At 38.8% G+C, this 26,924-nt stretch overlaps 1 protein-coding gene and 1 pseudogene across 8 annotated transcripts in view; one reads left to right on the plus strand and one right to left on the minus strand.

The window, feature by feature from the left end:
- Window positions 1–26,605, plus strand: part of RLN2 (relaxin 2) — a 32,993-nt gene extending 6,388 nt beyond the window's left edge. The window contains exons 1-5 of one of the 8 annotated variants that reach the window (XM_055092180.1): window positions 13,510–13,645; window positions 16,307–17,968; window positions 18,758–18,833; window positions 19,943–20,122; window positions 24,035–26,605. In XM_055092180.1, coding sequence (XP_054948155.1) covers window positions 19,993–20,122; window positions 24,035–24,381 — 477 coding nt within the window. In that variant the 5' untranslated portion in view covers window positions 13,510–13,645; window positions 16,307–17,968; window positions 18,758–18,833; window positions 19,943–19,992 and the 3' untranslated portion in view covers window positions 24,382–26,605. Of the gene's footprint in view, window positions 1–13,509; window positions 13,646–16,306; window positions 18,834–19,720; window positions 20,123–20,295; window positions 20,397–24,034 lie in introns of those variants that run through there. The other 7 variants (XM_008977013.3, XM_063594496.1, XM_055092181.1 and 4 more) reach the window with 7 other exon arrangements.
- Window positions 10,367–13,132, minus strand: LOC106635090 (non-histone chromosomal protein HMG-17-like; annotated as a pseudogene).
- Window positions 26,606–26,924: the final 319 nt, after the last annotated feature.

A 26,924-nucleotide genomic window follows, 5' to 3' on the forward strand; every position in this document is an offset into this window, starting at 1 on the left:
ATTACACAATAACAATACGCCAGCCTCAGTACTATTCAATGAGGATATAAAGGTGGAAAGACAAGGCTGCGTACTTTTATAATATTTTTATGTTCTGGTGGTTCAAATTATTTTACTCAGTGCTTTTCTTAGAAGAAGAAATATTTGGATGTTCAGTAAACACAAATTTTGTGTTATCTTTGAATCTGTTTGGTAGGTTTATGATGTTAAATTCCTGGTTAGGTTCAGTTCAAGTATATTTACCAAAGACAAATTAGAAATACAGGGACCATCAGGTTAGGGATTTATTTCATTATGGTAATAGGATTATGTCATTGGAATTGGAATTTATTTTACACTTGGTCTGATTTTTAAATCATTTTACATGACTTAAATGTCAAATTATAATGTAAAATGATTATTTTCAGTTATGCACCCCACAATTTGAAGCCACATTTGTTTTGAGGGAATTTTGAATTTGAAGACCTCTGAGTATTAGAAGTTATATTGAGTGGGGATTATGCGTAATTTTCCTCTCTTGGAAGATCTATCTGTGATTATATATTTTCTTTTTAATGTACATAAACAAGTAAAAAACACAAGGAGAACTTCAGCTGTAGACCCTGCACTTTAACATTAGTAACTGCTAATCTACCCACAAATATTGGTGATTTTTTTTGCACATATAACAATAAAAATGACTACCACCACCTTAAGAGCTGATTGGAATTACATATTTTATTTATTTATTTATTTTGAGACAGAGTCTTACTCTGTTGCCCAGACTGGAGTGAAGTGGTGTGATCTTGGCTCACTGCAACCTCTGCCTTTGGGTTCAAGTGATTCTCCTTCCTCAGCCTCCTGGGTAGCTGGGACTACAGGCACGTATCAACACACCTGGCTAACCTTAGGTATTTTTAGTAGACACGCAGTTTAGCCATGTTGGCCAGGTTGGTCTTGAACTCCTGACCTCAAGTGAATCCATCCACCTCGGCCTCCCAAATTGCTGGGATTACAGGCATGAGCCACCGTGCCTGGCCTGTGTATTTTAATTCCATATTTTGCATATATTTTTAGTATTTAAACATTTGCATATTTAAAGACATTAGTACAAGTAAGGGAAATTCTATTAGGTTAGATATTTTAAAACCTCTGAAAATCAATTCATGTCTAAGTAATAGTTTGTTGCTGTGTACCTTTAATTAGTACAGCAATTAGAGCTTTCATATTCGAGAACAGTCAGTTGCAAGGACTGGACACCCTAAAAATGCACAACTCTAAAGAAAAGGGAAAAAAATCTGCCTATTGAGCCATATAAAAGGGAAGAACAAGTAATCTTCAGACAGAAGTGATATAAGGTGAAATAATAATGGCAAGGATTTTGTTTTCTTCATATATTTTATCAGGAGGGAAACTACTGTAGGAGAGGGAAAATTGCTTCTGTGTACCCTTTGAGGTTTCTTGGCTGGTCTGTGAATTAAATTGACATTAGACAGATTAAAAGGAGAAAAAATATTTAATTACTCACATATGCACAGGAGTCCCACCAAAATATGAGACTCCAGGAAGCAGCCAGATGATTGAGACAGATACTATCTTAAGCTAGAGTAAGGAATAGGAATAAGGATTTGGGGGTACTGGGGAGTGGTAGAGACGAAATGTGGGAAGGCGGGAGGAGGAAATGTGTGGTGAATAAAGGTTACCTTGCTATGCAGATAAAAGTCTCTCCGGTGAGAAAAAGTTATCTATGAGTAACTCTCTTTCTGGCAAAGGTAGATACATTTACTAATAAAAATGTCCTTTACAAATGGGAAATTATACTTTAAGCAGATGGGGAGGCGAAGTGCTTTTTCTGCATTGACTGGTTCTCAGTTTCTTTTAGCTCAAAATAATACATCAAAGTGGCCTATTTTGGGATGACTTGTTCTGACCCCATCACTACTTGGTGGTAAAATGCTACCAATATTATAACATCATGTGGCGCCTTCTTTTAAAAAGTCTTTAAACATGATATAATTTCCTCAAAGCTTTATGATGTAAAATGAGGTATCTCAGATATGGACATCTCCAGTGAGAGGATCCCAAAGGCTTTATACCCCCATATTCTATTGTGGGTTGGGGTGCAGTGGAGAAGAAATGCCAGGACGTTTGTAGCTTTATCAAATTGAAAACTTAGAGCATCTAATTATTACTCACTTAGAAATCAAATTGTTCTCTGTGGACTTCCTTCTCCAAGGAGATTCAAAACACTTGCTACAAAAAGGGAAGATCACAGCTTGCTTCTCTGTTTTCCTTCCTCCAGGCAAAACCTTGTGTCACTTGGTTGGCTTAACAGAAATAACTTCTCTCCTTGGATCGTTTGTCATTGTTTTTATGTAGTTCCGCAACTATTAAATACTTTTCATCTGTGATTAAAAGCATATTGCTTCTGGAGGGTCCCTGGCATGCTGCAGTCCTATGACTGGGCAGCAGGTTTCTCACCTTCCTAAATCTGAGCAGTAAAGCACTGCTGGAGGGTAACCCACCCCTGATTTTTCTCCTTTTGGGGTGGCTGAGTGGTAAGGGTGCAGCTGCTGCCCTATCAGCTTTCCCAGAGTCACAAAGAGAAGCTCCCACTTGTAAGGGACCTTATTCATTGTCTGCTCCCGTTTTGCTGTCCATCCACTGATATCCTAATCTACCTGCTCTAGTCCTCAGTGTGGTTCAGGCTTTGCTGTACCCATCCATTCGGATTTGGGCACCAAGCTACAAAGTTCATATTTGCACAGATCTCAGCTATGTCCTCCTTCAAATTCTATACCTTCCTGTTCTAGTTTTGAAATAAAAAGAAATAAGGAGGAGAAGAAAGTGACCATCGTTCTCAGGGCTGCCTCAAAGCTAGAGATAGACAAGAGGAACAAGCTCACAAACTCGAGTGTACTTAGCACAGCTGACACCAAGGGCAGCCAATGCTCCCTGTATCTTTATGCTCTGTAAATTCAGTGACATGAGGGCAGCACCTGGGACAGCTGCTTGCAGTGTTCTTGCTTTCTCCTTTTTCCTTAGCCACAGTGCATGTGTTTAGGCTGATACCTTAAGCCACTGACCATTGCTTGCTTACTTGCTTCGTTCCTTCTTCCCTCCCTCCCCTCTTCCCTCCTTTTTCTTCCTCTTTTTCTCCATTGCTTCCCCCCACCCTCCATCCCTTCTTTCTCTCCTTCCCTCCATCCCTCCTTCCTTCCTGCCTTATTTCCTTCCTTTTTTCAACAAATATTTGATTGACACTTATCTAAGGTGATCGGGACACAGAATTGTGCTCAGTCACTGCTCATATACAGCCTACATTTAGTAAAAATGACAGACAGTATCTAAAGAAATACAAAGTGTAAATCGAGCTAAGTGCTATGATGAACATTAAGGCTGAATGGAGAGTCAGGGAAGAGCTGTCTTTGGGAAAGAAGTATTTGAATAAAAACGTGAATAAAATGAGGGGAAAGCCATGTGCAAGATGAAGTAATAAGCACACTGACTTCTTTGATCTTACCTGGAAGAAAGTCCATGAGCTCATTTTCTAATGGGTTGGTTCAATCTGTTGCCACTAGTAGGAAGCCTACAATTTTGTTTTGTAGCCTTCACATTCATACTTACCACTAAAATATTTGCTTCCAGCATCAAAATTTACTTATATGAGAAAGTAAGATTGGAATTTAAACTTTTGGTTAAAACTGTGATTTTCAAAAATTCTGCTTTAGTAGAAGAATAGTCTTATGTTTGCCTTTATTGTTACTGTGAAGTATGAATCACATTGAAGTGTATAATTTTAAGATGAGAATCATGTTGATTCTTCAACTCACTGAAAATGAAGTACTGCCTAATTTTGATGAGATAAATTGTTCCAGTCTTTGTTGTAGTTGTAGATTTATCCATAGCTGGCTTCCATCTGTTACATTCAGATGATAATGATAAAATGCATCATTTCTACCCAGTCTTCCAGCACAGACTAGCTAGAAGAGAAAACTATTTTCTGCTAGGTTTTTGCCCTTCTTAAAATGTCTTTATTTAGTATTTTTAAATGCCCTCTGAATATAAAGAGTCTTTAAATGCAATACTAAAAATAACTTTTCATATGTGAAAATGTTTCATTTAAATTATTTTGGTGTGGCTGGGCATGGTGGCTCATGCCTATAATCTCAGCACTTTGGGAGGCTGACGTGGGCGGATCCCCTGAGGTCAGGAGTTCGAGAGCAGCCTGGCCCACATGGTGAAACTCCATCTCTACTAAAAATACAAAATGTAGCTGCGTGTGGTGGTACACACCTGTCGTTCCAGCTACTTGGGAGGCTGAGGCAGGAGAATCACTTGAACCTGAGAGGTGGAGGTTGCAATGAGCTGAGATCATGACACCGCACTCCAGCCTAGGCAACAGAGTGACACCCTGTTTCAAAAAATTAAAAAATAAATCATTTTGTTGTGTCCTTGTTAGTGTCCAAAATTCACTGGAGAGATTCTTTCAGAATTGTAAAGTTTAATTAAAAGTGTTAGGTTTGCCGGGTGTGGTGGCTCACACCTGTAATCCCAGCACATTGGGAGGCCGAGGAGGGTGGATCACCTGAGGTCAGGAGTTTTAGACCAGCCTGGCCCACACGATGAAACCCCATCTCTACTAAAACTACAAAAATTAGCCAGATGTGGTGGCAGGCGCCTGTAATCCTTACTACTTGGGAGGCTGAGGCAGGAGAATGGCTTGAATCCGGGAGGCAGAGGTTGCAGTGAACCGAGATTGTGCCACCTCACTGTGGTCTGGGTGACAGAGTGATACTCCGTCTTAAAAAAAAAAGTGTTAGCTTAGAGGATGAACCTTAATGCATTTCTTAATGGTATCTGATCAAATAAAAAAATTAAGTTTAAGAACATCTTTAAAGGTGCTTTTTTCACCTGCTCTTCTATTATTTTCGACTACATGAATCCATATTTTCTGACTTCATAAAGAATGTTATTCTTATTTCTTAATGAGTCCTGCTCCATAATTCTGCAAAGTTATTTACACAGAGAGATGGTCAGAACTACTGTCCAGGATTTCAGTGGCTTCTGAATTGAAGTCCAGAATTGAAATACCAGTAATTCACTGAGTTGCTTGCTTGCCAATTATTGTAAATAAACTAACATCAGGCCTCTGACTAATGATCCCATAGAGAAGATTCATTTTATAGTTTCATATATTTATAGCATATATCGGTAACTTTTCCCAAACCCTAGTAAAAGTTTGTCAGCTTAATGTATTTGTGCATGAATTTAACTACCACTAGAGGATGGTGAATTTTGTTTATAGCATCTGATATTTGAATTTTTGCTAAACGAAAAGTTACATTAAAAAAAACTTCTCATAAAAAATCCTCATGGAAAGTTCCATTCAGTTCATGTTTTCTCCCTCGTTCTTCATTTCCCTGCACCTGAGCCATTCGTCTTGTTCTTTTCTCAATAGCTGTGTTAGTAACTGGTAAATATGTCTGCCTCCTCTGCCTTCCCTGCTCACCCTCAGTTCATCAGGAAGTCATGTAGGCTTCCTGCTTTTGCTTCCCAGGAATTAAAGAAATCTTAGTCACCACATCAAAAAATCTAGATCATTTTGCCTTTGAAACTTCACTTCCCAAAGGTTACTTGTAGTGAACGTGTTTACAGTTCCTTAGGAAAGGGATGTGTATGAAACTTGGTGTTAATGATAAAAATAGCAACACTAGATAGAATGCTGGGCTAGGGAGATGGTCATTTCTAGAGATTCACCAACTGAAGGAGAATATATCTCACTATAAGGTAAGAGGCTTTTCTTCCCAGATCATCAAACATCTGGGTATAGTTTTCAGTGTTCATTTCCATGAGGGCACAGATTTGTATTTGATTGACCCTTTTCTTATTGCCAATCTTAAAAATCTTTAAAACGGAAATCTATCCTCTTTGGAATCAACCCAGAAAAAATAGTAGCTCAACTTTAAATCAGCAAATGGTTAAACATTGTTAGAAATAAATTACTTAATTCCTTGAGTTAGCTGATCCTGTTCCCAGCTTATTTTAAAAAAATAGAATCCTCAGCAAAAACTACAAACAAGTAACAGAATTTCTGGATCCAAAAGGTTGAAAATGAGCAGCACAGCTCATTTTCTTACCAATAGGTAAGAAAAAAATTAAGATTGTTAATTCTCTTGTTCTGTGATTCTCTTTGAGAAGGTCCATATCTGTTGCCGAGTAAAAACATTAATGTTAAGAGACCTTACTAAATTATAGAATAAACTTCTTTGAAAGGTACAGTAACAGGAAATTACTGTTAGAATTATTTACACTTACCATATTGGGGTTTTACAGCATCATTTAACTGCTAGAGCTATTTTTAAAAATCCACATATTTCACAGTACCCATAGAAAAAAACCACCAAGAGGTATAGGAAATAGAAGGCTTTTAAATGTATTTCATATTATTACGAGATGTTCATTTTTCCAACCAGCTATTTCTTGTTACTTTGTTCATGGTAGGAGGAACAAAAAAGGGATGTTGTCTATCCTGACTTCACTCACTGAGGGAGAAAATAAAAATGGCAAGGTGAAGTCATCTTATTATAATGTTGCAAATAATTTTTTAAATCCAGAAATTTTGGCTGGGTGCAGTGGCTCATGCCTGTAAATCCCAGTACTTTGGGAGGCCAAGGCAGGCGGATCACCTGAGGTCACAAGTTTGAGACCAGCCTGGCCAACGTGGTGAAACCCTGTCTCTACTATTTCTAACTGTGTGTATACACACACACACACACACACACACACACACACACACATAGTTTTGTTAAATACTGTGAAATTCTCCTCCAAAAGGGTCGTACGATTTTGCATTCCCACCACCCCACTGGCATATATGAGTGTCTCTCCCACACTTCGTCAACAGTGTATTAAGTTGAAAATTTTTGCTATTCTAATGAGTAAGAAATGGTATCTTAGTGTGGTTTTAGTTTGCATTTCTCTTATTATAAATACAACTGAGCATTTTTGACATGTTCACAGACCAATTTACATCTTTTGCAAGTTGCCTAATTTGTGTCTTTTACCCATTTTTCTCTAGAATTTTGGTCTTTTCCCTCTCAATTTTAAAAAGGTCTTTGTATGTTAGAACCATTGTTTGTATTTGTAATAGATGTGGCAAATATTTTCTTTCAATTTAATACCATCTTTTGACTGATTACAATGTGTGTGCGGTTTTTTCTCGTACTAATACCAACTGCTTTACCTATATAGGCTTTAAAATAGGGTGTAATATCTAGTAGGGCCAGTTCTCCCTCAGAGCTCTTCGTTCTCAGTGTAGCCCAGCTATTTTTTTTTTTTTTAAGACAGAGTCTCACTCTGTTGCCCAGGCTGGAGTGCAATGATGCAGTCTCAGCTCATTGCAACCTCTGCCTCCTGGGTTCAAGCAATTCTCCTGTTTCAGCCTCCCAGGGTATGTGTGTTCTTAAAGTGTATTTTGTGTAAGCTGCACATAGTTGAATCTTGGTTTTTTATCCATTCAGCTACTTTATGTATTTTGATTGGAGAATTTAATCCATTTACATTCAAAGTAATTATTGATAGGTAAGGAGTTACTATTGCCATTTGGTTACTTGTTTTCTGGTTATTTTATAGATCCTTTGTTTGTTGTTTATCTTTGTGATTTTATGTTTTCCTGTGGTGCTGTTTTGATTCCTTTCTCTTTATCAGTTGTGTATCTGCTATTATCTTTTGTTTTCTGGTTACTGTGAGGCTTACATAAAACATCTTACAGTTATAAGACTCTTTTATGTTGATAGCAACTTAATTTCAATCCCATACAACAACTCTAGACTTTAAACTTCCTCATTTATATTTTTGATTTCACAATTTACGTATTTTTACATTATGTATTTCTAATTTAGTTCAGCCATTGTGGAAGACAGTGTGGTGACTCCTCAAGGATCTAGAACCAGAAATGCCATTTGACCCAGCAATCCTATTACTGGGTATATACCCAAAGGATTATAAATCATTCTGCTATAAAGACACATGCACATGTATGTTTACCGCGGCACTATTCACAATAGTAAAGACTTGGAACCAACCCAAATGCCCATCCATGATAGACTGGATAAAGAAAATGTGGCACATATACACCGTGGAATACTATGCAGCCATAAAAAAGGATAAGCTCATCCTTTGCAGGGATATGGATGAAGTTGGAAACCATCATTCTCAGCAAACTAACACAGGAACAGAAAACCAAACACTGCATGTTCTCACTCATAAGTGGGAATTGAACAATGAGAACACATGGACACAAGGAGGGGAACATCACACAACAGGGCCTTTCAGGGGGTGAGGGGCTAGTGGGAGGATAGCATTTGAAGAAATACCTAATGTAGATATCGGGTTGATGGTGCAGCAAACCACCATGGCATGTGTATACCTATGTAACAAACCTGTACATTCAGAACTTAAAGCGTAATAAAAAAAAGAGAAATCAGTGAAATGAAAACAATAAAAAAGTAATAACAAAAAAGCAGAAGAAAGTCCTAAAGATGTTATTTGCACATATATACATATATATGTCAATGATAAGTATATACTTAATAAATACAGATGTACAAATATATACTCAAAAATTATGTGCTTCTTAACAACTTATTATAGTTATTATTTTTGACTCTTTTGGCTTTTAACCTTCATGCTAAAGATATACATGACTTACAGAGAACCATAATAATATTAGAGTATTTTGGATTTGACTATGTATTTACCTTTACCAGTGAATTTGATACTTTCTTATATCTTCATATTAGTAACTAGTGTCCTTTTATTTCCACTTGAAGACTCCCTTAAGCATTTCTTGTAAGGCAGGTATAGTGGTAATGAATTTCTTCAACTTCTTTTGTTTGTCTGGGGAAGACTTTATTTCTCCTTCATCTCTAAAGGATAGCTTTGTTGAGTATAGTATTCTCACCTGAAAATTTTTTTCTTTCAGCACTTTGAATGTATCATCTCATCTGTCCTGACCTGCAAGTTTTCTGCTGAGAAATTTGCTGATAGTCTAATGGGAATCCTCTCATATATGATTTGATGCTGTTCTCTTGCTGCTTTTGAAATTCTCTTTGTCTTCGGCTTTTGACAGTTTAGTTGTAATGCAACTTGGAGAGGACCTATTTGAGATCAATCTCTTTAGGAACTTTGGAGCTTCTTGAATCTGGATGTTCATATCTCTTTCAAAACTTGGGAAGTTTTCAGCAATTATTTCATTATATAAGCTTTCTGCACATTTGTCTCTTCTCCCTGTAGAGCTCCCATAATGCAAACGTTTGTTTGCTTAATGATGTCCCATATGTCCCCTTGGCTGTCTTCACACTTTTCGTGTTTTTTTTTTTCCTTCTCATTGGGTAATTTCATAAGACCTATCTTCAAATGCAGAGTTTCTTCCTTGTGCTTGATCTAGTCTGCTGTTGAAGCTTTCTATTATATTTTTTATTTTCTTCACTCAGTTCTTGAGCTCTAAGATTTCTGTTTTCTTCTTTATTGAATTTCTCATTAAGATGACGAATTGCTTTCCTGATTTTGCTGAATTGTCTATCTGTATTCTCTCAGATCTATCTGAGTTTCCTTAAGATTATTATTTTTAATTCCTTTTCAGGCAACTCATAAACTTCCTTTTCTTTGGGGTCAGTTACTGGCACCTTGTCTTTTATTGGTGTCATGTTTCTTGCTTTTTAATAGTTCTTATGTCCTTGAATTGATGTCTGTGCATCTGGTGGAACAGCACTTCTTCCAAACTTTAGAGAGTGCTTTTAGTAGGGAAAGACTTTGACTCTGGAAGGCATGGCATAGCATTGACCCAGCTAAAGGTTAGGACCCAGAAAGAAGGTACAGCTGCAATTTGGGAAACGGAGCCAATAGGGCACCATTGCAACTTAGGCCCCAGGACACGAGGGACTGCATGGTGGGTATTCTGGACCTGGGGATAGTGGGACATAGAAGTATCCCAGATTCTGTGAAGCCAGGTGTGACAGCAGCAAGGACCCTGGAATAGCAGAGGGCAGATGTCACTTGGGCCCTGGAAGGAAGGGAGCAGTGCTGCAATGATTCCATTCCTTGGGGATGGGAGTATCTCAGCAGCTCATACTCTAATGGGCTAGTCCATTTCCAGGAAAGCAGGGTACTACAATTATTCAACCTGTAGGGTGAGGTGACCCAGCTCAGTCAGTGCTCTGTTTAGCTAAGATGTAAAATACCATGTCATCTCATCCCTGAGATGTGCAACTGATTTGGTTTGGCCATGACACTGATTTCCTGGAGGCAAGGTGCTGCTTCCATTCAGGAATGGGGGTGCATGACTGCCCTGAGCAGCCAAGGAGCCAATTCTTTAGGAGGCTGAGTGCCATTTCAGCTCAAGCCTTCATGGGGCAGGGCCAAAAGCAACTTGGAGGGGTGGGTGGAGCATCTCCACTGCAGCTTGGCCCCAAGAAATAGGATGTAGCAGCAGCTCAGCTTGTGGACGGTGCGCAACAATTTGGGGGCGGTTCAACAGCAACAAAGCTGGTGGGATGGAAGTGTACTGTGGCTACCTATCCCCAGAAAAGGACACATTCCAACAGTGTTTCTGATTTCAAATGCAGTAGCCACGTGGGTCACAGTGGTGAGTGTTTTCTCCTCCTCTGTGGGGAGTGTAGCTGTGTGGATTCCAGGGAGTTCCCTCAGCTGGGCTTAGTGCCTGTGAGAACTGCAGGGGTCACCAGAGGTGAGGACTGTAGGTGCCTAAGGTGGTGATGGGGGCTGCTGTGGTCCTCTTCCTCACCTTTTCCCTGCAAGGAGAATTTCCCCCTGGTTCCAACTGATCCTGATGTAGGGATAGGGTGGTGGAGGTGAGGTGTTTCCTTCTGTTGTCTATGTGGCCATCTTGGGTTTCTGCACACTACAGAGTCTCTAATACACCTTTAATGTATTCTAACTTCCTCCTTTAGTTATTTTCTTGTAAATGTAGTTGCTTACTTATTGTTTTGGCTATCTTTGGGAGGGTGGTGGTGAGTATTGGGAGCTTCTAGTTAGGTTATCTTACTGATGTCATAAAATAGTGGATTTCAAATGCTCTCACGAAAAATAAATGACAAATATATTAGGTGATGAATATATTAATGAACCTGATTTGATCATTTCACAATGTATGCATGTATCAAATTGTCACAATGTACCCAATAAATATATATGTAATTATTATTTGTCAATTAAATAAAATAAAAAGTTTTTAAGACATAGAGTCGCTGAATGGATTAAAAAACAAGACCCAACTCTATGCTCTCTGCAAGAGACTTGCTTCTCCTTTAAGAATACACATAGATTGAAATAGAAAGGTTGTAAAAAGATATTTCATGCAAAGGGAAACCGAAAGAAATCAGTGGTAGCTATGCTTAAATCAGGTAAAATAGACATGGTCAAAAACTAAAATGAGATAAAGAAGGTCATTATATAATGAGATAAAAAGGTCAATTCATGAAGAAGATATAAAGTAAATACATATGCATTCAACATCAGAGAATCTATATATTCATAACACAAATATTAATAGTTCAGAAGAGATAGAGTGCAATATAATAATAGCAGAAGACTTCAGTATCTCACTTTCAGCAACACAAAAATCATCTAGATAGAAAATAAGGAAACTTGGACTTGAACTACACTTTGGGTCAAATGAACCTAACAGACATATACAGACCATTCTATTCAACAGCAGCAGAATACACATTCTTTTCATGCACACACAAAACATTTTTCATGCTAGATCATGTGTTAGGTCACAAAACAAGTCTTAACAAATTTAAGAAAATTGAAATCATATCAAGTATTTTTTGATACCACAATGTCATGAAACTAGAAATCAAATTGTTAATTTGGAGAAGGAATTGCAGAACATTCAAAAATACGTAGAAATTAGACCCCCTCCTCCTAAACAATGGGTCAAAGAAGAAAATAAAAAGGAAATTAAAAATATTTTTAGACAAATGAAAATAGAAACAGCATACCAAAACTTATGGGATGCAGCACAAGCAATTCTTTTTTTTTTTTCCAAGCAAACTGTATCCAGCTTTATTAAAAAATACTCTCCATAAACAATCATGGTATTTCAGGCAGGACATGGGCAGAAAATCATTAACAGTATACAACAACTTTTATACTCCCTTCTTCAATGGACTACCAAAAATTAGAAAGCCACTATAAAACCCAATGAAGTATTCATCTTATGCTCTGAACAGGGAAAGTTTAGAGTGAGGGTTGACATTTCACATTTAGCATGTTGTTTCACAACTTTTCACAAGCCGACCCTGACTTTCTGGAAGTGAAAAGAAAATGGCAGAATTTATCTGAAGATCCACAATCTAGAAACGGAACCACTTCTCTTTTGACAGGTGCCATCTCAGTGGCATCACTGGAAAGTCCAGATTGCCTGACACACTTGTAACCAATGACTGGGGGTCAGGTCCCAATAGATGTCTAGGCTTAAGGGAGTTAAGTCTACGCTGAAAGATGGAAAGGGAGAAGAAGACATAAAACGAATTTGTTTTTCCATACCACAAGGCTTTGTGCCAAGGTGGCCATGTGTGTCAAAATCAGGGGATCCCTCCTCTTGGGAGCCAAGAGGAAGTCTCAGAACTAGAAGGGAAAGGTGTTTTCCCCACATCAATCCAGCTTCAGAGACATTCTATTAGTGACATATGACCCTTCCCCCAAAAACAATGAAGTGTTCTGTGTGCTAACAACGTAGCTTAAAAAAAAAGTAAAATAAAATTCTGCATTTTTATAAAACTTGATTTAAAAAATCATATTTCAAACTCTACAGTCACCAGAAGTGTACAGTTATCAAAAATGCACACACTTTACTTGGCATCTCCAGCACCTTCAGCTTTCTGTGCCTGGTCTGTTTTGGCGTCTCCATTTTCTGCAGGGTTATTCCCCTCCTTGCCAGCATCAGCTTTTCCCTTTTTCCCTATGGGTATCTTCTCTCCTGTCTTTGCATGGGCGTTTTTAGGCTTGAGCTCTGGCTTTGGAGGAGCAGGTTTAGTAGACAACCTCATGATCTTCTCTGTGGTTTATCCTTCATCGTGACTTTATCTCCTTTAACATCCCCTTCAGCCTTTCTCTTGGGCATGCTGGCAGTGGTGATGTACTTAAAAATTGTATTCTTGTATTAAGAATGTGTCCAATTAGAGCCCCGGCTGTTTTCCCTATCAGCTATATTAGTTCCAGTGAGGTTTATGTCCTTCCTCCCATCACATGTCTGCTCATGCACTCGTATACATGCACACATACACATACCCTGCCCCCCACTCTCATCTCGTACATGTGAAATAAATTCTTCAAAATATGTTGGTTTTGACCTTCAGTTACTCCTGTTGTTGGTCCAATCTTCAGTTTTTCCTAACCTTAGAGATTTCACTTTGTTGCAAGTTATGGTATGTCAAGAAGCAATTATTTGAGTCAGGTGATGGCCTATCATCTTAGAGTGCATTTTTTTCTCCAGCCAGATGAGCTCATGGTGAATTCTTGGACTGAGATCTAGCTCTTGCTAGAACCACATTTGTTTCTGCAAGTAGGGCTTTCCAGAGCAAACACTCAGATCTAAATCAAGAAAGGAAGCCTATCAGAGAAGGAATAAGTGAAGGTAAAATAAAAATTTTTATTTTTCTTATTCTTAATTGATAAAACAGAACACTTTGTTCAAAATGATAGTTGAAACAATGTATTAGATTATGTATGCTTATATATATCTTAGTGTATGTTTCTGTTTAAGTGACATAAATGACAGCAATGATACAAGAAATGGAAGGGAGGAATTAGAATTACTTTTTATTATAAAACACTTGTACTCCAGTGAAGTAAGATAGTGTTATTTGAAAGTGGGCTTGGATTAATTGTAAATGTATATTGCAAATTCTTGGGCAACCTCTAAAAATAGTTCAAAAAGAGTTATAACTGATATGTTCAGAAAGGAGAGAAAAGGTAATAATATTAAAGGTTCGATTGAAGCTATGCACTATTGGGAATGGGAGCCATGCACGATTGGGGGATCTGAAAGATCTGTCACCCTACCGAGGAAGAGACTCTAAATGATAGGAATGGAACTTCATTGGAATGTTAGTTTTTTCCTAGGAAATAAGTATAGATCCTAAGTCCTTTGAAACTTGGCAGTTTGGGCAGGGGTGTAGGGGAGAGGTACAGGGAGGAAGGGTATGAAATTACTGAAAACAAAAAGTCCTACACACAAACACAGCTTCACACACAAGAATCTCATGGTTTTGTTCTCTTTCTAGAGTGGAAAAAGTGCAAGAGCTAAAGCAGCTAACCTGCTCTACCTAAAGACCAGAACTAAATAGGGTGCAAAAAATTGGTGGAGGGAGGAATTAGGCATGATTGCCCTGGGATAACCCCAAGCCCTCTCTAAAACCCTGCTTCCTTAGACCTTAGTCCAATGCAGATATTCCTCCTGCTTCCTGCACCCTGCTCTCCCATCGACAATCCTGTGGATTCCTCTTTTACCCATCACAACTACTCCACTCCCCCTCCTCAAAGATGTGACTCACCTTAAGATTGGTGCTCCTGTGGCAGCCTGGATCTCCTCACTGTGTGTCACAGGGTCTTTAATTACAGGGGCTCTGCCTTTCCCTAGTTCTAGTAATCTGGGGACTCAGTTCATTTTATACTCTGTAGCCAGGGCCTTCTAGGTGCTCCCATGCTTCCACCCACAACCCCCAGGGAAGCTGCGCACACCTCATTATGAGATCTATAAATTTCCTTCAACCAAGATGTGTTGAGCAGCCACTGTGCGCTTGCCACTGCCCCCAAAGAGCTCACAGTCTAGCAGGAAAGACCTACAAGTAAGGAGTTGTGAGTGCTGTGATAAAAAGAACAGACTGTGGAGGAACTGGGATGGGCGGTGCTGAGTGTGGAAGGGATGGTTAGCAAAAGATCCATCATGTAGTTGATGCGTGACCTGCTTTTGAAAAGAAAATAAGCAAAGAAAGAGAGGCGGAGGAGGGACAGGGAAAGGCAAAGGTAGTGGCAAGGCCGATGGTCCAGGGCATGGAATGTAGGGGAACTGTCAGGGAGTGAGTAGGACTGAGGACTGGGTTGTGGAAGAGGGAAAGGAAAATGCTCCTGGAGAGAAGACAGGAAGAGGGGATCTTAAAGAACCTTGTAGAAGCCAGCTGTGAAGTTTAGACTACATGCTAGGGGTAATGGGAAATAGCTGAAGGGGTTACAAAGGGATCATGATTTCTGTATTACAGAGACTAATTTTCTATCAACGCTGAGCAGAGAGTGAGAAGGGATGTGGGAAGAGGTAGCAAAGAGATCCTGAGAACCATAGAACACATTATATACAGTCTGAACTGGCTCCTCTGTCCCTCTAGGAACAAAGAAGAGGAGGAGATATGTTGTAGTAGTTGGTTGTTTTAATCACCTCCTATTCACCCTGTTGGAGCGGGAGGGATTCCTGCCTTAGGATTATGCACATGGCCAAACATATGACAAGTGATACTGGCCTAATGAAACTGACAGAAATTTATTAATTACATAGAGTTACAGGATGGAAGATAAGGACACTAAATGCCATGCAGGGCCACGTGGGGGTTGCAGTTGGGAACAGACTGAATAAGAGGGGCCATGTGAGGCAGGCTTTGCAGTATCAAAAGGGTAGGGTGACCCCTGGTTACCACGAAAGGATGTGACTGCCTTCTTTGAATAATTCCAGGGCTGGCAGAGAGCTGAAACTTGCTATTCAGGAATAAGCAGGAACTGTGTCTGGCTCTCTTGACGTGGAGGGTTTTTTGCAGGAGCAGAATGAGGGAGGAAACTTGTGGTCAGGCCATGTGAGGCCATCCCAGTTTTACCAGATGTCAGGGCAGCACATAATGTTGGGATTAATTTTAGGCCTTATAGAACAGATCAACCCTTGATGCTTTGACATTAATTTTAACCTAAATTTAGATGGAAGAGCCGGGCTCTGGGGTCCCTTGTGATATTCCATGTGTGATTGTGGCAATGGCTGGATTGTATGGTCAGAGACTGGAGATCACACGTGAGAGCCAATGCCCAGCATAACAGTAAAACCACAAACCACAATAAAAGCAAACAGTGACATCTTATGTTTTGTTTTTGTTTTTCAATTTCTCTGAGGCCTGGGTGATTACTGGGACCACCAGACCTGGCCAGGGGTGATTCTTTCTGAACTTTCTTTCCGTACATACGCTATTACTTGAGTAGAAGTAAGAAGTGAGGAAAAAAACGAATGAAGTTATTTATCTTTCCTAATCTCTTAACCAAGGTATTTCCAGCAGTTTGCTGAGAAGAAGACTTTTTGAAGATCACGATGGCCCTTCATTTCTTGTTTGATTCTTCTGGATAAAGCAGCATGATAACCTGAAAGGAAAGCATAAACATCTGGAGCAGTTCCAAAGGCATCTGGGGAGAGTCAGAACTGGAGGCTTGAATAAAAGTGTTTACTTCTTCTTATTCTCCAAATCTCAATGAAATAATAATTTTAAAAAAACTAGAAAAAAAACAGATCCAATGTAGCACCGACTGTCATTGGGATCAGGTATGAGTTGCCTGTTGTTGACAGATCATGGGAAACAATAAGAATTTTGTAGAAAATACAAAGCTAGGAAAAGAGATTAGTGGTAAAATATAAAAGAGCAGGGTTTTATATATTTTAAAAATAAGTTTCTCTTACAACTGTTGGCAAAGCCCTATAGACAAAGTTGGCACTGGAAGATGGTGCAGGTAGAAGGCCACAAGCAAAGGAATTCAATATGGGGCTGTAGAAGCTCAGAGGCCACCTGTCATCTGGGACAAAGCTGAAAGGAGTGCTCTATGAAATGGAGATTCCAACACAGAAGGACGAGGGCAATGCCCAGGAAACTTACAACTTGGACAAGACAAAGATGCACCCCCAGATGCAGAAAGCAGCTCGGCAGAGCCCATCCTGACCCACATCCCTCATCCTGTCCTCCACAAAATCCGTGGAGGCAGGGCTTCTGTACCCAGAATCTGTATTCACTGCTTTTCAATATATGACTCCTCTTTCAGTGGTACAAAGATTTCCTGTGGTAAACCATCTAGTATAAACACTCAAATAATCACTTCAATCCTTAGACTATCTAATTCAAGTGCCACTAAAGTATGCCTAAAACTCTCATAGGAAACTGATGACTGTAAGTTTATTTCTTAATAAAAATGTATTTTGCACATATATATATATACACACACTATCTATCTATCTATCTATCATCTATCTATCATCTATCTATCTCAGGATAGAGTAAATAACAGAAAAACCTTAAAAAGTTACTTATAAGAGCCTGTGAGAAAAAGCATCCAACCCCATTTAGCTCCTCGATGTTGCCAGCAGGCTACTCCCACCCTCCCAGGCAGCTGTGTCTAAGCATATAGACCTTCCTCTTTATGCTCCACACCTCATGGACCCAAGAGGGCTACTTCACCTCCCTTTCTATGTCTGCTTCAGGAAGGAAGGAAAGGAGAAATAAGGCTTAGGGCTAGAATCAGGAAGTAAAGGCTTTCCCAGAAGCCTCCACACTTGTGCTTAGGTTGTATTAGACAGAACTGTGTCACATAGACACTGCTACTTGTAAGAGACACTGGGAAACCATGTCTAGCACTTACAGCCTCGAATGTTCCTGCTGTCCTACATTCAAAGACATTACTCTGTACATATTAACCTTCACTATTCAGATGAACTACAACTGGAACTGGATCTAGGATACAGGGAAATGAAGGAAAGGGGGCTTTGGAATCCAGTAGACATGGGTTGGAACCCAAACTCCAGCAATTGACAGCTGTATGCATGGACATATTTATTGTTTCTCCTTAAAAAGATTTCCTTTTTATTTAAAGGACTTGAAATGCCTTTTAGTTGTACCTGTAAAGACTGTGAATCTTGCATTTGCCTGTGATCCTTAGCAGTACGGTAAGCCCACATCTGGCATATGTGCTGGCCAAAATTACCCTGAATAAGTGCATGACAACTCTCAATCTGTTTCTTCTTTCTGTAAAATGGGAAAGCGGGCATTGTACTGGACAGTTTTAAGGACTCTATAAAACCATGTAGGCAACATAAAAAATCAAAATATCCCTGGACACTTTGGGAGGCCAAGGTGGGTGCATCACCTGAGGTCAGGAGTTTGAGACCAGCCTGTCCAACATGGTGAAACCCAGTCTTTACTAAAAATACAAAAATTAGCCAGGTGTGGTGGTGGACACCTGTAATCCCAGCTACTTCAGAGGCTGAGGCAGGAGAATTGCTTGAACCTGGGAGGTGGAGGTTGCAGTGAGCTGAGATCACACCATTGCACTCCAGCCTGGCGAGAAGAGCCAAATTCTGTAAAAAAACAAAAAAAACAAAAAACCCAAAACAAAGAAATCCCTGGAAATTTACATTTTTAACAACCAATTACTTTGGAGTACAGCCTTGCTCATGGATTATTTTTACAAGGACTGTCAACCCACAAAAATGTTTTCAAACCTCAGTTTTGAGAGGCCTCAAACTGCGTGTTTTAATGAAAACTCATTTAAAAGCATTGATTGCATCTGACCATCTCATAGTCTTGGTCAGGTATTTTTTGAAGAATTACACATTGCTTGGCATTTGACCAATGCTAAGTGGGCCTACTGACATCACCAGCAATCTAGAAATTAGAATTATTTGATTCCATAGTTATGTTTGTAACTAAGAGATTGTTATTCTTTTATTTCAAAGCTACCCTAACGTCCTGCATGTCTCCAGTTTATCTGATGGAGCTGAACTAATCTGAGTATATTATGAACACAAGCAAGTAAGTTATTTTAAAAAATGAACCTACTTGTACTAAAAATTTACAGGTGGAAGGGTTGTCTACTAACCATATTACCTAGAACGGTGTGGATCTTTAGAAAGTTAAATTAGATGGTGGTAAAAAAATCACCTCTTACCAGGTGCAGCAAACACAAAATACAGTAAACAAACAAACATATCTTTGTGCTGTGATTTGTTACCAAAATATTCTTCATGGGATTGTGGGATTTCCACTGCTTTTTTTTCTTCTCTCTCTCTCTCTCTCTGTCTCTGTGTGTGTGTGTGTGGGGGGGGGGGGGGGGGCGTATGTTCTCCAGTCTCCAGAGATGTAGATTAGAATTTTAAATTAAAATGTTCAGATAACTAGTTACAATCAAATTTATCCCCAAGAGTGGAAGGAAAGTCCAATGGAGAAATTGTTTTGTAAATTAAAGACATTACTGCAGAAGCCTAACATGATGTTACTGGGGATTTTAATGTTTTTACCTGCATTCAGATTAAAAGTCATTAGTTTTCCCTCTCATCAACAATTTATTCATCCATTCTATTTTTATATTTTTATGGATTGATATACCCAACACTATACTAATTAACCCAATTTACAAGATAATCTATAATCTTATTTAGGTTAGAAGGGTTTTTTGGCAAATGTTCACTCTAGAAAACTGAGTTGTAAGAATATGGGTGATCTCAAATTTATTTGTGTGTGTGTAAAAGGAAAGGCTTCATATCTAAAATAACTTTACATGAGTATACTAAATTGTTTGAGGGTAATGAAAGAGAAGAACACAACTGTAAAAGGGCCAAGGACAGAGGGATGGGCAAATGAAGGAAAGGCAGAGAGGGAGACCAAGAGCTGAGGGGGAAAATTCTGTGGAGGGGTGTGGGAAAGGGGTGGAGCTGGCACTCTTGCCTTAAAAGCTGAGTGATAGCCCAAGGGATACAAAAGACCCCTTGAGCCCGGTAGGGAAAGCAGCCTAAAGCCCGGGACAGGCACACAGGCCCAGGTCTGTAGGCCACAGCAGCTGCAGTCCTGAAAGGCTGCAACACCCAGACCTCCAGGAGAGACCAGGCCCAGGATGCCTCGCCTGTTTTTTTTCCACCTGCTAGGAGTCTGTTTACTACTGAACCAATTTCCCAGAGCAGTCGCGGACTCATGGATGGACGAAGTTATTAAATTATGCGGCCGCGAATTAGTTCGCGCGCAGATTGCCATTTGCGGCATGAGCACCTGGAGCAAAAGGTCTCTGAGCCAGGAAGATGCTCCTCAGACACCTAGACCAGTGGCAGGTGAGAGCTCCCGCCCCCTCCCGGCCTTCCCGCACTTCCCATTGGTTACTCTGGGGCGGCCGCCCAATTGGAACGGCGGCCTGCACGTCCGACTCGAGATCTCATTGGCTGCCACCGCTCAGCTCCTACTCAGCCGTGGCCGGTCCCTAAAGTTTGGGCTTTTCCTTTGCCAGGTGATTTTATTCAAACAGTCTCACTGGGAATCTCACCGGACGGAGGGAAAGCGCTGAGAACAGGAAGCTGCTTCCCCCGAGAGTTCCTTGGTGCCCTTTCCGTAAGGCAGTCAGAGCGACGGGGTGGAAAGGGAGGGGAAGCCTCAGAGGAGGTGACGCTGCCCGGAGACCCGCAGGAGGCCGGGCGCACTCCTGCACCCCACAGGAAGGCCAGGCGGCCAGACAGCGGGCGTGCTGGTGGGGGCACCTGAACAGGGCTTCTCGGATAGAGAGGAAAGGGGACACTGAGGCGGTGCGCTAGTTATCAAGCCTGTTTGCGCGCCTGTAGGACGGGGCAACGCTCTGAGGTCTCTGTGAGGGTCCCGTGATGGGAAGACAGGAAGGGCCTTACACTTAATGACTCTCCTAGTCCGGAAGTTGGGCTGTGGCCTTTGCCATTGGAAACGTTCTTTAAAATAAACAAACAGAAAATCCCAAAGGAAAGAGTCTGACCTCCCACTTCTTTGATCTGGGTATTGAAGTTCATCTCTGAGACAGGGGATGGAAGAGAAAGGAAAGGCTTGAATGCCTTTAGGAGAAACTCAAGAGGACCAGAGACAAGGAAAGCAGGCCGTTCAGACCATCATAGCTGAAGACCCTACTGATGCTTTCAAGCATTTGGAAGCTGCAGTGGGTTTGCTTTAAAAGCAAGCTCTTAGAGTTGAGTACAGCTCAATCTGAAATGGCTTTTAAAAATATTTTTGTATTTATAAAGTAGCAGTGGAAACTCATGGAGGTATATACTAGTCTAAGAAGTGTAACGGATCATATTAAATTCAGAGAAAGTAACCGCAGTTGCAAATACTGTTTTGTATTAATATAACAAGTAATTTATGATAAACCACAGCTAAATTTTATAGGCTATATGCATATACTATATATAAATGACTCTAACAGAAATACATTTACTTCTCTTTTATGAGATTTAAAATATGCTTCTAAAGTTATTTACTTTTCTACATTGTTAGAGTTTATTTAATGGCAGTTTTTACATGACTTTTGTATAACATTAGTACAAAAATACCACAACGTCTAGGAATTTAGTGATTAAAAGTAGAGAAGACCAGATTGCATTGCATTTGCTTTATTATTCCACATTTTCTGACTATAAAAGTAGTAATGCTCATATTAAAGACAAATGTACATTAATGTAGGGTGAAAAATGAGAAGCACTCGTAGATATTAAGGACTTGGAAAAGTATATGTGAATTTTATGAGAAAATGAAATTATATTAAACAAGTAAGTGGAAAGAAATGTTAACATTTGGATAGGTATATGTATATGTTTTGCATTTTCACTCACCATTATACTTTGAGCAGTTTCTCACATTGTTATTATCCCAAAACACAATTTAAAATTCCTGTGTAGTATTTTTTGTCATAAATCTGCCACATACACTTAAGGATTGTTTGGTGGATATTTAGTTTATTTCTAAATTGTTGCTGAAAATACTTCATTAAGCACATTTGTTTATAGATATGTCTACATTTTTATTTCCTTTGAAGAGACATGAGATTACAAAGTATTTTTAAAGAATTTTCTTTATTGATGTGCAGTATCATTTAACTGAAAGTAACCTCAGAAAATATTGCCTGCAGGTGGAGATTAAGACAAATTTTTACCATTACTAGGTAGGAATCATTTTGGAAGTACATGTCAGTAATTTGTGATTAATTTGAGTTTTCAGACTTCTACTGTTAGGTTGTTGCTATTTGCTTCCACATTATTACATTGTTAGCCATCCATTTCATCCTACAATATGTGCTAAAATCATATTCACTGCATCCCTTTTAAAAATAAGATACCCTTTAAACCAGAAGAGGCCTATTTTAGTGAGATTTACATCCAAAATAATAAGTGAATAAGGGTATTTGTATGAATTCAGACGGAATATTTTCTTTGAGCCTAGGTTCCATAGCTAAAGGTGTTATGGATTATGAAATATTTCAAAACAGGTTTAAAAATATAATTTTAATAACAGAGTACAAAATACACAGCCTATGAATAAACCTAATACAAACTATAACTGTTTTGGCTGACTCATTTAACTGGCTTTAAGTATATAGAAAATTACCATCAGCTTCTTTCAGTATTTAATAAGGCCCCAACTATAGAAAGTTTAGGTTGGATCAAAGAGAGGTTTTTATGATGAAATTGAATTAAACTTAGGATGTCTTACTGAGGGGAAATGCCAAAACCTCTCATTTAACCAAAAACGATATAAATTCTCATCTGTCATTTCCAGTTTAGAACATGAATGAGGGAGAGTGTTGGGAGGAAAGATGAAATACTACAGTTTGTTTTTTTTTATTCCTCTGTCAAACTCCAACTGTTGAATTTTTTTTGTTGGCTAGAAGGGGAACAACTGAGTCTCTTGCCACAAAACTCAGGAAATGATCAGCCCCAGAACTACCGCTGTCTAGGTGAAGGGTCGTGGTTTCCTCTGATCAGCAGGCATCAGTGGTTAACCAGGTGTCTGCCTCCTGCACTTAGATTTACTCCCCTCTTCTCTTTATTTTCATCATTTCAAGAGTAATGCCTTGTTAATGGAGAGTTTTCCTGTCCAGGAAGAAGAGCAGCAAGACCTGATATGGGTTTTCACTATAATTTAAACATCATCAGTGTTTCTAATTTCTTTGTGAAATAAAACTATTAAGTTGTATAATTAGGACAGTTAAGGTTAGGAGAGGGTTTAACTCACTGTAAGCTTTTTGAGAGCAAGAAACATTTAAATAAATTTATATCTTTTAACTGGCAGTGCCAGAGACATGGAAACAGGTAATGAATGTTCAACTGAGCTGAATGGGTACAAAGATGGAGGAAGATGTCAGCTGGGTGTCCAGCAGGTTCCCAGCCCAAGTCCCAGCCTTCACATTTGGCCAGCCTGGGTTGCTGTGTAAGAACAGGCCCTTCCTAGGAGACACACAGATCTTGCATAGTGCATGATCTGCAGCTTTGGAACAAATATCAAACAGAAAACATTAGTCAGTACACTTACACCACAGCACATATGAATCTCTTCTTAAATCAGTGATTTTTGGTTAGTGATCTTTTAACCCACTTCTCTCTTTCATATAAAATACTATTGATTTGGAGTAATTACTCTGGGGAAGACAAATTGTTAAATAGATGGTTAAGGAACATCAGAGATTTCCTTCTCCTGCTGATTAGATCAGAGGTGTCGGAAATGCTGCCTCTTTAACTTTATCCTCCAGGAGTAACTTCCCACCATGAAATATTCAATAGCTTAAAGTAATATCTTTTTCAAGGGTTACTATTACAACTCATAATATCATCAATCATAGCAATGGAAGAAAATGACTTAACTAAGAAGAATCCAAGAAAATGACCACTATCTGTGGTCAGACTGTTTTCAGTGACTTACATGACTTCAGAAAGATGACAGAGTAATGTCAGGGAGAGTCAAAAGTACTATGATAAAAGCACTGAGGGGATCATGAAGAGAGACGAGAGAGGACCAATGGGGTAAAGCAGAGCCTTGGTAAAATTATGGTACTTTAAGGTGTCCAACTGTAAGAAAGCTAAGTGTTTAGATATTAGGATGCTTGCTTATTTTGTTTCAATGTTAATTTATATTGAGGCAATGCTTTTTTGTCTATGCAAACGTTCATAGTTTTTCTGAGTGCTCTTTGACATGAATATACCCTCACATACACCTTTTTTTTTAAAATTTAACAGAAATTGTGCCATCCTTCATCAACAAAGATACAGAAACCATAAATATGATGTCAGAATTTGTTGCTAATTTGCCACAGGAGCTGAAGTTAACCCTGTCTGAGATGCAGCCAGCATTACCACAGCTACAACAACATGTACCTGTATTAAAAGATTCCAGTCTTCTCTTTGAAGAATTTAAGAAACTTATTCGCAATAGACAAAGTGAAGCCGCAGACAGCAGTCCTTCAGAATTAAAATACTTAGGCTTGGATACTCATTCTCGAAAAAAGAGACAACTCTACAGTGCATTGGCTAATAAATGTTGCCATGTTGGTTGTACCAAAAGATCTCTTGCTAGATTTTGCTGAGATGAAGCTAATTGTGCACATCTCGTATAATATTCACACATATTCTTGATGACATTTCACTGATGCTTCTATCAGGTCCCATCAATTCTTAGAATATCTAAGAATCTTTGTTAGATGTTAGGTCCCATCAATTCTTAGAATATCTAAACATCTTTGTTGATGTTTAGATTTTTTTATTTGATGTGTAAGAAAATGTTCTTTGTGTGATTAAATGACACTTTTTTTTGCTGAAAAGCCTTTTTGTCTTTTTATTAACAGCATGATTATGTTGTGTTATTCTTTTTAATGCTGTTAACTTAAAATTACAATAAAACCTCTACCGCTTTAACCATACGTAGTAACAATACAGTTGTTACAATACCTAACACCATATAGTAGTAACAATACCTAACACCAGTTACATGAAATGGACCAAAATGTTTTATTGATATTAACTCTTAGATTGGATATAGATAAAGCCATAAAACTTGAACTTTCCTAATAGATTACAAAAGGTTTTTGTGTCATATTGAAATACTCATTGCAAACAATCGGATTGGACACTAAACCAATGTAATTTAGTTAAGACCATATAAGCTCAAACGCTTTTTTTTTCCTTTTTAATTTCCTTTTTTTCTAGTATAGTCTGAAGGGAACTCAAGTACTTTTCAAGCTAGGGTTCTGTTCTCAGTTCCAGTGTCTAAGAAACTTAAAAGTAAATTATTTTTTAAGGAGAAAAAGGAATAGACGTAATATAGAACAGAACAAACAAGTCCATATCATATATTACAGAAGAAATAGTATAATGAAGGAACATAATTTATGTTCATTTCTTTAGAATTTACAAACTATTTCTGTAAGCAAAATTACTGAAATAGTATGAACACTTGTTAGAAAAGTAAACTGACATAGTTATCAACTTAGTATTTTACTGGTTCTGTCTATTTTTTTTCTTTTTTAAAAATTATACTTTAAGTTCTTGGTTACATGTGCAGAATGTGCAGGTTTGTTACATAGATATACATGTTCCATGGTGGTTTGCTTCACCCATCAACCCATCACCTACAGTAGGTATTTCTCCAATGCTATCCCTCCCCTAGCCCCCCACCCCCAAACAGGCCACGGTGTGTGATATTCCCCTCCCTGTGTCCATGTGTTCTCATTGTTCAACTCCCATTTATGAGTGAGAACATGTGGTGTTTGGTTTTCTGATCTTGTGATAGTTTGCTGAGAATGATGGTTTCCAGCTTCATCCATGACCCTGCAAAGGACATAAACTCATCCTTTTTTATGGCTGCATAGTATTCCATGGTGTATATGTGCCACATTTTCTTAATCCAGTCTACCGTTGATGGACATTTGGGTTGGTTCCAAGTCTTTGCTATTGTGAATAGTGACGCAATAAACACATGTGCAAATGTCTTTATTGTAGAATGATTTATAATCCTTTGGGCATATGCCCAGTAATGGGATTGCTGGGTCAAATGGTATTTCTAGTTCTAGATCCTGGAGCAATCGCCACACTGTCTTCCACAGTGGTTGAACTAATTTACACTCCCACCAACAGTGTAAAAGCATTCCTATTATTCCACAACCTCTCCAGCATCAGTTGTTTCCTGACATTTTAATGATCGCCATTCTAACTGGCATGAGATGGTATCTCATTGTGGTTTTGATTTGCATTTCTCTAATGACCTGTGATGATGAGCATTTTTTCATGTCTGTTGGCTGCATAAATGTCTTCTTTTGAGAAGTATCTGTTCATATCCTTTGCCCACTTTTTGATGGGGTTTTTTTTTTTTTTGTAAAGTTGTTTAAGTTCTTTGTAGATTCTGGATATTAGGCCTTTGTCAGATGGACAGATTGCAAAAATTTTCTCCCATTCTGTATGTTGCCTGTTCACTCTGATGATAGTTTCATTTGCTGTCCAGAAGCTCTTTAGTTTAATGTGATCCCTTTTGTCAATTTTAGCTTTTGTTGCCATTGCTTTTGGTGTTTCAGTCATGAAGTCTTTGCCCATGCATATGTCCTGAATGGAACTGCCCAGGTTTTCTTCTAGGATTTTTATGGCCCTAGGTCTTATGTTTAAGTCTTTAATCCGTCTTGAGTTGATTTTTGTATAAGGTAAGGAAGGGGTCCAGTTTCAGTTTTCTCCATATGGCTAGCCAGTTTTCCAAACACCATTTATTAAATAGGGAATTCTTTCCCCATTGCTTGTTTTTGTCAGGGTTGTTGAAGATCAGATGGCTCTAGATGTGTGGTTTATTTCTGAGGCCTCCATCCTGTTCCATTCATCTATATATCTGTTTTGGTACCAGTACCATGTTGTTTTGGTTATTGTAGCCTTGTAGTATAGTTTGAAGTCAGATAGTGCGATGCCTCCAGTTTTGTCCTTGTTGCCCAGGATTGTCTTGGCTATGCGGGCTCTTTTTTGGTTCCATATGAAGTTTAAAGTAGTTTTTTCCAATTCTGTGAAGAAAGTCAATGGTAGCTTGATGGGGATAGCATTGAATGTATAAATTTCTTTGGGCAATATGGCCATTGTCATGATATTGATTCTTTGT

This window comes from Pan paniscus, chromosome 11 (assembly GCF_029289425.2).
Source record: "Pan paniscus chromosome 11, NHGRI_mPanPan1-v2.0_pri, whole genome shotgun sequence".
Taxonomy (NCBI): Eukaryota; Metazoa; Chordata; class Mammalia; order Primates; family Hominidae; genus Pan; species Pan paniscus.